Genomic DNA, 13,617 nt, shown 5'->3' on the forward strand with positions numbered 1-13,617 from the left:
TGGAATTATCTTCTCTGCAAAAGCATTCATGTACATCCTTCTAGTTAGAGTCTGTTGGAATCCAGGAAGAATGATCTTCCTAATCAAAGTCTAGGGCAAACAGGAGTGGAGCAGAGTCTCTGGAAGCTGTTGCAGAACCAAAGTCTAGTTCACCTGGTCTCAAGCGAGCTTTTCTGTATGGGGAAGCGGGCTGGGGACATCAGTCTTTTTTAGTGGAAATTCATCCTTTTAAATGTTCTGAGTGTTGGGGGGTTTTGGTTTGTGGGTTTTTTGGTTGGTTGGTTGGTTTTTTTGGTTGTTTGTCATTGTTAGTTCTTTGTTTTTTCCTCTGGAATGGGGTGTGATAATATTGAAAGAACTTATTCTGTCTATCTTTATACACAAATTAATGATGAATGTTGCCAGCCTGGCCATGGCATGCCAGGCCACACTGTGTAAAATTACATTCACAATAAGGTGTTCTGTAAAAAATATCTTATCCAGCCAAGTTTTAACTTCACACCTCTGATTCAGTGACTAAATTCTTGTCTACAGAAACATGTGTGGGTTTTCTCTGGCCAAAGTTCAGCAGACATCCCCTCCCCAGGTTACCCTTTGAGCCACCAAAGCCAGCAGATGAGATGAACCACTCCCTCACAGCACCTATTTCTCTCCATTGGCCATACCCAGAGTCCAGACTGATCACTTCACTCACACACATCCATACTGTGAGTATCCAAATTAAATAGGATGGAACAGGCCCATGGTGACTGGGTTTTGGTCTGCCTCCAATCTGGTATTCATCATACCATATTTTATCACCAGTCTTCCTTTTATTTTTTCTCCTTCTACATTAAATTATTCTGGTCTCTTCCATCGCTTTTTTTTTCCTGTGAGAGTTTCACATTTCCTCATTCACGGATATCGCTCTTGATGGATCCCCATAATTCAGTACAGTCCTCTTATAAATTTTAATACTGATATATATAACAGTAGCACATGTTTTTATGTTCTGTTTAAACACATCCCTCCCCATCTCCTTTCCAGTGAGTCTACACATCTGAAAGTAGTCCTCACTGAACTGTTAAAAGTCATTCAAAAGACCCTTTCTGAAGATCATAAACACAAAAATTAAGAATGTGGCTAAAGACTTTTCTCTGTAATATACTCAACCTTGCATTGGTTAAAAACATAATTTGGTCCATTTCTTCAATATAGTCTGGTATTTGATTACCAAATATGTTATACTCTGCTATCCTTGTTGTGTTTTTCCTTATTCTTATTCCTAATCCATTTGTCATAAAAACGGGAATTTGAAATATCCTTAAAAACTTGTCTAGCTTTTGCTTTTATTTAAATAATATTTATGATTAAATAAATAAAATATCTGTAAAAGAATATTTTACATATAAAAACATACTGAATAATGTATTGAAATTTTTGCTTTCTCTGTCTTAGGTTTTCTGTATTTATTTTTAATTCTTTGTCTGGTACTTTATTAGCACCAGATGAATACACCAGTGCTACCCCATGTCCATTATTGCTTTAGTGATAGAAATCTCTGACTCCTCCATTCTTTCAATGTGCTATTTTATTAATTCACCAGATCCTTCTCCTCTCCATTCTAGTTTCTACTAGCCTACTGCCTTCATCATACGTTATCTTTATTTTTATGCTTGATAAGAAGCCATATTCAGTTTTCATTTTTTCCAGTGTATAAGTATTTTATGTAGAATACATTGGTTGTCAGAATTCTGATGTTGGAACCCAACCTTTCCAGCCAGTGTGGGTTTTTGGAGTCAGTAAGCATTAACATCAATAGAGGTAAAAGTGCATTATCTGAAGTCCAGCTGAAGTCAACAAAAATCTTTGCATTAACTTCAGTGGGCATTGGACTGCAGCCCAGCTTACCTTCTGGCAGAACTTCAGTAAATCACAGAGAAAGTGCTAGCTAGCATTAGGCCATAATTCAGTGACAGCAGAACTCAAGTGTGTTTTCAAAGGCCTTTACTCAAAGATATTTGAGTCATTCCTGTAGATGAAGGTGCACCAATAAATATCAAAGCCAGAAGAAGCTTAGATAGGATATCCAGATTTGTGTTCTCACTTTTAAGGTTTCTGACAGTGGTTGTATGTGCATGAGAATTGTCATCACCACTGTCAATTAATGGCCTCAAGAAATAGCCTTCAAATTGTCAGTTACCACCTGTTTAAGTCTTGGAAACTTTCATGTCTACGCAACCCACAGCATCTAAGGGCCTGCAGACATTACTATGTGTAGCATCAAACCTTTCTCAAGATGCTGGCATTCTCAGCAGTTCTACAGACAGGCTGAAATATAATTAAACCCTATAGTTGGAGTACCTGCTTCAACTAAAATGGCTAAAAGGTTTACATTAAATAACTTTATTATATGAAATTCGCCTGCACACTGAAAGAGAAAAATTTGAGATTCTTTCTGCTACATAAAAAAACATATATATATATGCACATATCTATGCATCTGAATTGTTAAAACAACTGTTCTAAATTAAATTGTGGCCAAGATTGCATTATTTCCCTCCTTCCTTTTCCATAGAGATTTTCATCCCAAATATCATCAGTTTACAAAGAACCAAAAAAAACCCCACATTTATTTAACTGCCAGTTCTGTAAGTTCCACCCAAAATCCAAGATTACAGATAAGTTCTCTGAGATATTTATAGTAAAGATTGCTAAGTAATGTAACGTGTAAATTTTCTATCACAGGAAGATTACCTACACTCACTGAGTATATTACTTCACTAACACCCAAGGAGGATGCAACTGTATTTGCTCTATTTCGATTCTACCAGAACTAAAAAAATAGACTGCAACTTTTTTTTTACGTGGTTTTCTTGATAATTTTTTTATAATCTTACAAAGGGTTACTCCTATAAAGATCTGAATCAGGATTTAAAACATAAAATATAAGATTTTACATTCAATTTCTCATTCCACTCCCTCATTAGCAAGCTTTCACTGATGCTGCTTTGCATGCCTTATGTTTATTTTAGGAGATATTATTCTTATCTTATAAAATCTAAACTCTAAGCAGTGCTGGAACCATTTCTCAGATATTGAAGACTGTGATTTGGCACATGCAATATTCCAAGATAAGTCCACACGTTCAAAGGCATTTAAAGCAATTGCTTTTTACATAACCTGAACAAGATTACTTTCCCAACTGAGTTCATGAAATAGAACATCAATAATCTGCTTTCCAGTTCTTAACCAGCCACCCACTATGTAAATACATAGGAGCCCTTGTATTTAGGTATTTAGGTGCCCCTAGGTTTAGGTGTGAATTTAGAATACAATGTCTAGTAACCCATGCTAAATTACACTGCTGTTTAACATGACACGTTGGTTTTTCCTATCATAAGTCAGGATTTCTATCAAAGCACAGGTAAGTTGTAACATTAGGAAAATCTGATGATCTGCAACCCCAAATGGCACACCCAGTCATGCCTTCAGATGCCTTTTAACTGCTCTTTCCTGTCTGAAGCTGTAAGCCACAGAGCCTGCTCTCCAAGCAGCCCTATCGTTCTCTGACAAGAAGGCTTACAGCTCTCCACTGCATCTTTGCAATGGCTTGTCCTAGTTCCTTCCCTGTTACCTCAGGGCACTGCAAGCCTCCCTAGGAAGGGAACAATTATTTAAGAACAAAAAAATCAGTGTACTTCTTTATCACTGGGGTCTGCAAAGGAAGGTTTAACTTAAAATATACTAGCACATTCCCCTAGCATGTCCCCTTTCCAGTCCTGCTTCCTCTGTTTTCCATCTCTTCATGTCTCCTCATCTTGGGCAGTGTCCAGTATATACTAAGAACTTGCCAGAAAAAGTTAGCTTTAAATATTAAAAATACAGTAAGAAGCTGAATAAGAAATAACAGTGATTGCTAAACCATAGCAGTGCTGCAAAACATCAAATATGAAGAGATTACTCTCTTTTGTCCAGTGTGTTTGTTTGAAACACAAACTGGTAAGAGAATATATCCACCACAGCTTGTTTAGATGTGTCTGTACTTTTTCAATTATAAAATAGATGCATAACTGATGAGAGACTTCACAGGAATATATTATAAAAAGATAACTAGGCTAGAATTCAGGTATCTATTAAGATAACTGGATTCAGATACCAACAACATACCTGAACAACTCTTTGCTCCCTGTTATCACCAATAAAAAATTTAGATGACACATTCAGTGAGGCTTGAAGAACCATTCAGCACATCCTGAAGCAGACATCAACACTAGGTCAGTGAGCAGTTCTATAATCTGTAAATACCTACAGTGAGCTTGTTGGGCTGCATAAAGGGATGCTGCTTTTACAGACTCACTTTTCAACTCCTACCTTCACATGAAGGAAGGTAGTGGAGGCAGATCACAAGAGATGTTGGTTGTATCATTTTGTGTTTTCTAGAACAAGGAAGAAGGATAAATACAATACCTCAGCCTGACATGATTATGTATTTCAATATAATTTGTGCTATCAATGTATATAGTCATCTCCCCACCATCCTGAAGCAGAGTGCCATATTTAAACAGCTGAGTGGACAGGGGAGATAAGGACAATGGCACAACTTGCAAGAAAAAGTGTCTTTGCCCAAACAAAAAGTGCAGTTAGTTTCTGTAGCTGATATGGTGTTTTCACACTTCAGCCTCAGCTCATGTTTCATTCCCACTGATGAGTCAGGAACAGCAAAGCTCTGACTCTCCTTGATGCAAGGCAGTAGGGCACAAGGGAGCCCAGCAGGGGCTCAGGCACTTTGGGTACAAGTATCCAGATAACAAGTACCCAGGCTGGCTGCTGAACCAGAAGCACAAGAAACAAGCTCAAAATTAAGGCAGCATTGCTAACACTAAGCCAAGATCAGCTGTCTGCACTGTGAGCCTGACATGCTAAAGCATCTCTGCCACAAAGTGCCGAGCCCTTGCCCCGGGAGGCTGCAGGATTCCACGTGCCCACTCGCCAGAGCCTGAGACCCCTCCAGGCTGCAGAGCACGTGGAGCAGCAGGGTGAGCGGCTGCAGCTCTGCTGGTGTCCTCTCACGTCTGTCATGGCCAGGCCCCAAAAAGCCAGCTCAGCTGAATGAGATCCTACATGAAAACATCAAGGTCACTTCACCCTGTGCTCTGCACATTATTCCATAGCTTATCGAAGGTGTCTCTACTTAAAACAGTCTGGGAATGGGAGTGTGAGTGAGGTTTCCATGCCCAAGGAAAACACACATAACAGCCCTGGAGCAGCCACAACCCCAAGGGTCATAATACCCTGTTCATGTGGTGCCTTCTTACATTCAATACCTCAGTCTAAAGAGCTAAATTGTTTCTTGAGGAAGATCCACAACCTGATCTGGCACCCAATCTAACTACAGTAACTGAGAAATCAGATGATTAAGCCTTTCTGAGCAGCGTGTCATCTATGGAGCCCTTCATGATCCTTTCTGTCTGTGTAAAAACAGTTTCTACAATCTAGTAATAGATTACTCACTGCAAGTATGAGCTATTTTAATTCACAGTTTCAGTCTGAGGTTTGTTTAGGGCAAAAGACAGTAGCTAGAAGTTCCCGTTCTGTACATGTGCACAATGTGTCTGTTAACAGGCAGATGGCCACAAGCTGCGCTCCCCCTGTGTCCCCTTGAAATCAGGGTTCTGCTTGTGTGTACAGGGAGTGTGCACAGGGCACACAGCACAACTGAACTGCTGCTCATCTAAAACCCACATTTCCAGAGACAGCAGTAGATACAGAGAAACATGGATATCTAAATACTCACATGATAGCCATGAGGTTGTTGGCATAAGTGTATATTAATGGCAAACTAAAGAGTAAGAACTTTTATGAGGTAGTATATCTTTATGCAGTGGTTTTCCTGGTCCTGCTAGAGAATTATGAGGATGTGTTCACTTATAAAGCAGGACCCAGGACCACGCCTGACCACTGATGTGGACCATTACACAATGTCAGTACTTTCTTAGGTGATTGGTGGAGCTCAGAGGCAATTCCCTCAGTGTGAGAACCCCGGCCTTGCTTTGGGGTCTCATGTGGTGGTAAAGTCTCTCCTCCAACCCGTGCTTCCAAAGAAAAACTCTGCAGGCTTTAGCTGTTCGGTCCCAAGGCAGTTTATTGCTAGTTATCTAACAGATTATGTTCTTGGACTGCGGCTATTTGATCAGTGGCCTGGGTAGAGGCACACACACACTGACATCCTCTCTGTCTGCTGTCTTCTTCGCCTCTCTCTCCGCCCAGGGCTGCTGCTATCTTTTATATGATATATTACGTATAACATGTTTACAATTATTCCCCAATACCTACTACCTACGTTGCCAAGTGTTTTTCTACTCTAAACCAATCTGTGAGTGCCAACATCACCAAGAACATGGAGGTAAGGAAAAAGAAGGAGGAAGAACAGGATCAGCCCACTTTCCTCCATCTTAGAACTTCTGACCCCCATGTACAAAGTGAAAAACCCCCCTGTACATGTGTTAAAACCCCCCTGTACAATACTAAAAAAATTTCCCCTCTACTTTGTAACTACTTTTACTATACTACCTAACCTTTTGTGATTGCTTGTTCCACCTCCAAAGTTGGTAACTCATTCCATGACTCAAACTCAAAATCACAGTTGTTTTTCAGCTGTCTGCCAGGGTCTAGAAGGCCTCTGACCAAGGCCTGGAACCTCTAAAAATGTCTGAGAGACATTTTGAGTTCCCACACCTCAGCATTTCAAAGCTTTGCAGACCATCAGAATCCAGAGCAGAGATGCAGACAACCAGAAGGCTTTATAAATACATCAGGCATTTGTACACTACATTGTAGTACAGAGTAAAAGTACCCAAGGTAACTTCTCTGGAGTTAGTTTAGCTCAGCACTCGAGCAGTCTGGCTGCAGCAAGCAGACAAATGCCATGTATTTGGTGGTACAGCTGCAGAACAGGCTGTTCCTCAGCACAGACCAATGCTTATGGGCTGTCTAAAGGCAACACTGCTGTGACCAAAGCTGACAAAGAGTGATGGACATATGACATATTGTAAACCAAATCTCAGTGATACCTACTTTGCCATGTGACAGCCCAGTGTGGCACTCTCTGTCTGGGCCACATTATTTGATATGTTATGAGAAATGGACAGAACAGTTTGTCCTTATACAGTGTAACCTGTATTTATAGTTCTCCATTCATTCCTATATGTAAGAGCTCTCACACAGCTAAGAAAACAATTTATTTTTTCTCTGATTTATTTTCCTTTGAACCTGTTCCTTAACTCTTAGACAGCTAATGGAAAAATAGTTTAAACATCCTGAGGGAAATTATATCAAACACAAAGGTAAAATATTCTCAGGCTGATTCAACTCTGTAAAAACAATAAAACATCCTTTCAATAGGTGAATGAATGTATTTTTCTGACTAGACCTGCACATTTGTGGTGCTCATTGGATGCACTCCCTCCGATCAAATGGAAGACTCAAATTCAGCTTGGAGTGTCTGCTGATTTCTCCTTTCACTGGAGCTGTACATATCTGGAGCAGTTTATAAATACTGCAGTGCTCAGGATGAATTATGGTGCAACTCTTCAGACTATTTGTTATTGTTTTGTAAGATAACTAGAATCTGTATTTTTAGGCAACTGTCTCACAATCAGCCTCAGAAGGGGAATGATTATGGCAAAGGTACACTTAGGGATAAGTTTATGGACAATTTTCTGGGCATCTGTGTTGACAAAGTAATATATAGATTTCCCAATATACATTGTTGTTCTATAGCTTTGCACCCATTGTACCATAACAGATGATTTAGAAAATCCATCTGCTTTTAAAAAAATAACATCAGTCTTGGATGAACTATATCACTATCAGTGTAGTCACAACAATACAGAATCACAGAATGACTAGTTTGAAAGAGACTTTCAAGATCATTGAGTCCAACCCATGCCCCAACACCTCAACTAAACCATGGCACCAAGTGCCACATCCAGTCTCTTTTTTAAACACATCCAGGGATGTTGGCTCCACCACCCCCCTGGCAGACAATTCCACTACTTTATTAATCTTTCAGTGAAAAACTTTTTCCTAATATCCAACCTGTATTTCCCTTGGCGCAGGTTAAGACTGTGACCTCTGGTTCTGTCAGCTGCTGCCTGGAGACAGAGACCAACCCCACCTGACTACAGCCACCTTTCAGGGAGTTGTAGAGTGATAAGGTCTCCTTTTCTCCAGGCTAAACACCCCCAGCTCCCTCAGTTCTTTCTCACAGGGTTTGTGTTCCAAGCCCCTCACCATTGCCCCTCTTGGCCACCAGGGCCACCACACTGCTGGCTCCTGTTCAGCTACTGTCACCAGTACTCCCAGGTCCCTTTCTGCCTGGGCACTGTCCAGCCACACCATCCCCAGCCTGTAGCATTGTGGGTTATTGTGGCCAAAATATGCAGGACTCAGCACTTAGACTTATTAAACTTCATCTTACAGGACTCTTTCCATCCATCCAACCATCCCAGAGCTCTCTGCAGAGCCCTCCTACTTTCCAACAGACCGACACAGGCTCCCAGCTCAGGGTCGTCTGCAAATTTACTAACAAAAGACTCAATCCCCTCATCCATGTCATCAATAAGAATATTGAAATAGACTGAATATATACAACCTTGTAGCAACTGTTCAGTGTGCTAAAAATAAAATGTGGGGTCTGCAAAACTCAAATCACCAAATGTTATTCCTTTGCTACAAACATGGTTAACACATACTGCCAGCCCTCACAGAGAGTCTTTTCACAAAGTATCAACTCCCATTTATCTTATTGGTGTGTTTAGTCCCACCTGGGTTATGTGAAGCCAGAATTTACAGTGGACTGTAAAACTTTTACTGATTTATTTCCTAGTAGTTTTCAACCTGTAGTTCTCAGTGGAAGCATTCTCAGAAAACTTGCCCAAAATATATGAGTCAAAATTAAATAAATACAAAGTGATACCATGTTGCTTGTGACTGCCCACTGACACTGATACCTTCAGTTCCTGAGGTCATAGTATGCCTAACATAAAAGGTAAGATAAAGGAAAACTGTGAAGCTCAGAGAAAATTTCAGGCAAAAAGATTTATAAATCTGGTAATTGTTCCTTAATAATGTGAAAACTGCTACTTTAGCAATTAGCACAATTATCCCTTCACAATCTCGTAAAACTTAACCATTTATAGACCCTGAATGAGAGACTTCCTTTTCAACAGTTCTTACCACCAAATCAAAAGACATTAAGAATTATACCATTCAGATAAAATCCTTCCAGCCTAAGGGCTAGAAGTTTACTTCCCATTTAATTGAAAGGTAAAAATTTCACATAATCCAGTGGCTCCAGAGTCTTCAACTATGAGGAAAACTAATTCAGAAAGAAATTTAAATCACAAGTGACAACACCAACACATTAAGCAAAGCTTTTAGATTGAAAGGTACAGGAGACTTTGAGACCTCTTTTTAAGGCATAAAGTGATAAACATTGAAAGGTATCAAGCCCACAAAGAACTCAGAGAAAATTCCTCTGTTTCATGAAAAAAACAACTTCTACAAAGAGCACAAGAAGAATAAAATTCGTGAATAATTTATAGCCTTTATATTTTTAATAATAATAATAATAATAATAATAATAATAATAATAATAATAATAATAATATTTTTTAAAGGCCCAACAATGGATCATAGTCCCTACTTTGGTAAAACTCTGAGTTATATTGTTATTTTGTTGTGGTTTTGGTTCAGGCATTTCATTCTACAACTGATTCTCAAAATAAAGATTGACTAGTGCAAACAACTACATCAAAGTCTGATGTGTCATGTAGCAATGAATATTTCTGTTGGAAATTTACTTGTTTTCTTTTTAAAGCAGTGGCATATCTAGGTCTTCCTGAGATTAGGAACATTAACTATTCTGGGTGTGATTCCTTTTTGACTTCATGGAATTTCTGTGGTACCTGGGGAATGGAAGAATCTTAACAGCAGTTTCAGTCATAATGAACCTGAGGACTGTAAATAAAAAATATATTAAAAATTAGGCCTGACAAACTTCAGATGGTAGCAAGTGTTGGTGGGGAGATGGAGACAATTCTTGTATTATCTCAAGAAATTCTCACAGTTTCCTGGTTAATATTTTCTGTTATTAAGCACCTCTAACAAAGACAGACTTTCACCTACTTTAGATTTATAATGATTCATGCAAATTTACCTCCTTTTGAGGCAGGGGGTCAAGTGTTTAAGTTCATTCTCTAGTAAGTAATATCTGCATAAACTTTTGATGTATAATAATGAGGCATGTTTTGCAGAGACATTAAAAATCAAGGCCCACAAAAATGAACTATTTGTGGATTCAATTCACCAGTGGCATCTAAAATTCGAAACAGAAGGACTGAAAAGATCATAAATGCATTTTCAAATTTTGTATCTACCCTGCCATAGTATGCAGTCTTATTTTTTATTGTGTGGTTCAGTATTAAAAGAAAAGGATTCAATAGTTCTCACTGTATACAGACAATGAAGGCATGCACCATGAGAGCTGTGGCAAAGGATCTCAACATAAATTTGCACACATCTATTTTTCCAAATATAAGGCTTTCCTGGCAGGCAGTCAATCATGCAGGAATTGCCAACGCTCTGTAGATAGGGCAATTATAATTCTCTGTGCACTGCTGCTAGACCACCTGCACGTTCACATGTGATGGAAGTCAGATTTGAACCCAGCTCTCAGGAGATGAATGCCAACCCACTGCTATTTACTATCAGCCTGTTTTTCATTATCTTTCATTTTAATTAAGAAACACTATTTATAACTACACCTGACAAACAACTAAGCATGGTGGAAGCTAGCAGATGTACCTTGTGCTATAAAACTTGGAGCTGAGATATTACATTAATTTTGGGGGTGGGGGACTACGCAAAGCCCATATTTTCATGTATCATGCTTTGCTTTCAGCAATATTGTATTGCAGTTGGAAGTGCATAATGTTTTGTGATTATATGAATAGAGAATGTCAAATTCTGCTTCAGATAATGTTTCCAATATTTTTATTGGAAGTATGCCTGTAGTTTTTTCATTAATTAATTTTATTAGATTCATAAAAATAACGTTTTGCTTGAAAAAATATTGGAAAATTAAAATTTAATGACGTCAAATGAGTCATCATTTCTCTATCAAAATTCTCATCAGAAAATAAAAGGAAAAACAGTTCTACCACTTATTTAAAAGAGCAGTTTAGACCACTAGCTGCAGTATTACTCCATCTAAAAAAAATACAGAAAATTATGAAAGAATATAACAGTTACTCTAGCATGTTTCACTTAATGGAAGCTTCTAGGAAATATTTTAAATTCATCTGCTTCTGACTGGATGATAAACAAATAACCACATGCTGAAGCAATAAAAATAAATTACTCTGGCAACTTCCCTCTGAAGTGTCACCATGCAGGATGGCACATATTTCAAAACATTAAACTTCATCTCCATCTAGGCTCAGGATTGAGTGAATTTTACATGGAAACAAAGCATTTCATATTGGATAAACTAAATAGTGAAGAAATATTTTTATTTCCAGAGGTACACATTTATTTGTTTACTTTACTGGAGCACTGGTGAAAAGCAAACTTAGGCTTTTTAGTTTAAGACAAAAAGGAGACGTCTCTATGGCATCTTCTTTTTGTGATGGTGTGTATAAATTTCAAAATAGTTGAGAATTTAAAACTAATTGCCAATATGAACCATGCTGCAAACACGTATCCCATGCACATTTTTGAAAACATTAGTCATAATTGGATAATTTTCACACTCACAGCAGGGTAAGGGAAAATGCAAATAATTTAAAACAAAATATCATTTGAGTGCAAAACTGTCTCTCAAGGCTTTCAGAATAATAGGCAATGGCATGAAGATATGCCTTAAATCAATAGCAGGAAACCAGGCAAGAGAAATATCTAGACAGGAGCTCTACAGGGCAGCATGGAAACAAAGTGGGTACTAAAACAAATATTATTTTTCACATTTTCACAGCAATTGTGCTCCTCATTCAGAATCCCTAGGAAGTGACTGAGTTTTGTGTTATACTTTCAGCACTGGCATGTAAGAGTTTTGATTCCCCTGACCTCTGAATACAAAGTCACACACTGAGGTCCCTGCCAAGCAAGCTTGTAGTCTGGATCCTTCTGGGATCTCCCGCGGCAGCATCCAAGGCAGGCAGGCAACTTCCCTGACAAGGAGCAGGGCACAGGTGAGGGCTGTGGGCAAAGCGAGCGAGCACAGGCTCTGCAGTCACAAAAACTACCAGCTCTGCACGTATTTACAGCGAGGTCAATAACTGGGCTCAGGGCTGCTTTTGGACACAGGGAGGTCTGGCACGTACAGTAAGCACAGCTTTTTTTCCAAGTAACCAATTCCTTTGGGAATGACACAAATCAGCAGGCCGGTTAGGGTAACACAGATGAAGAGCTCATTTTGTGTTGGGAAGGGGAAAAAAACAAAGCAAGAAATGAAAGAGGACGTTATGTTTTCCATGCAAAATGAAAAGTTTGCTATGTGATTTCATTAACAAAAGACCACGACAATATGTACTTGGGTAAAGAGAACAACTTCTGACCTTGAAATTGCGTGCTAAATAAATTACCTCAGAGCGAAAGTGATGAGTTCTCATGACAGCATCTGGAAGGGAAGCAGAAAGACACACAGGCTCCATCAGCTGCACCTCGCATTTCGCCCCGGCTAAAGGATTACCCCGCCACTCGCCCTTCGGCGCACACTCCGGGATGGCTCTGGCCCTTCGGGCACAGCCGGCAGCTCCGCCCGGCATTTATATTTAATTCATCGGGAAGAAGTTCGGCATAAAGTTCTGCTGCTCTTTGACAGACCGGGGAGGGCTGGGGGGTTTCCCAGCCTCTCACCCTCCAGCCGAGGTTTCGCTGAGGGATGGGTGGAGACAAGGCTGCCGCAGTCCTGTGCTCGGCTTGAATTTTCTTTAAAGCCTTTGCCCGGCTAAACCGTGCCACGGCGGCCCTCCGCCGGCAGAAAGCTGGGGATGGGCCGGGGACAGCCCCCGCCGCCCTCAGGGACCGGCAGCATCTCTTACCTCGGCTCCTTGAGCGACCTGAAAAGACGGATTTGATGGGATGCCTCCCTTTCTGGAGCCGGCGGTGCCAGCAGCAGAAGAATAAAATCGTGGCAATGGTCCCCAGCAGCAGCAGGAGCAAGAAGAGGGCGCACTGGATGCTGTAGGGTCTCAGCAGGACCAGGAAAGCCGCGGCAATCATGGCTCAAGCGCCCGGCTGCCCCTGTGCGTGCGCGGGTCTGCGGCGAGCGGCGGGGGGCCGGGCAGCGCCGGGCAGCCTCTCCCCCCGGCAGCGGGGCGGGCATCGCCGCCGGCACCGCGCTGCTGGAGCCGGCAGCCGGGCGGGAGGCGGCGGCGCGGGGGGGGAGGAGGAGGAGGAGAAGGAGGAGGAGCGGGATGAGATTCAGGCCGTGACTCAGCAGCCGCCGCCGCGGCGATGGTTGCGGTGGGGCTGCCCCTCCGTGCCCGCACGGCTGCCGGGAGCGGGCAGCGCGGCGGGCAGAGCCGGAGCGCCCGCGGGCAGCGGCGGCGGGGCGGGGCCGGGCCCGCATGG

General features: G+C 40.9%; 1 protein-coding gene across 21 annotated transcripts in view; it reads right to left on the reverse strand.

Moving 5' to 3' along the window:
* LOC110482163 (dystonin) overlaps positions 1-13,588 on the reverse strand; it is a 283,630-nt gene extending 270,042 nt beyond the window's left edge. For 11 of the 21 annotated variants that reach the window (XM_085574678.1, XM_085574687.1, XM_085574686.1 and 8 more), the window contains exons 1-2: positions 13,086-13,319; positions 12,600-12,661 (exon numbers count right to left, since the gene is read on the reverse strand). In XM_085574678.1, the coding sequence (XP_085430804.1) occupies positions 12,600-12,661; positions 13,086-13,266 (243 nt within the window). In that variant the 5' untranslated portion in view covers positions 13,267-13,319. Of the gene's footprint in view, positions 1-12,599; positions 12,662-13,085 lie in introns of all 21 variants that reach the window. The other 10 variants (XM_085574702.1, XM_085574701.1, XM_085574705.1 and 7 more) reach the window with 5 other exon arrangements.
* Positions 13,589-13,617: the final 29 nt, after the last annotated feature.

The sequence above is a fragment of the Lonchura striata genome, chromosome 3 (assembly GCF_050655825.1).
Source record: "Lonchura striata isolate lonStrDom1 chromosome 3, ASM5065582v1, whole genome shotgun sequence".
In the NCBI taxonomy this organism is placed as follows: Eukaryota; Metazoa; Chordata; class Aves; order Passeriformes; family Estrildidae; genus Lonchura; species Lonchura striata.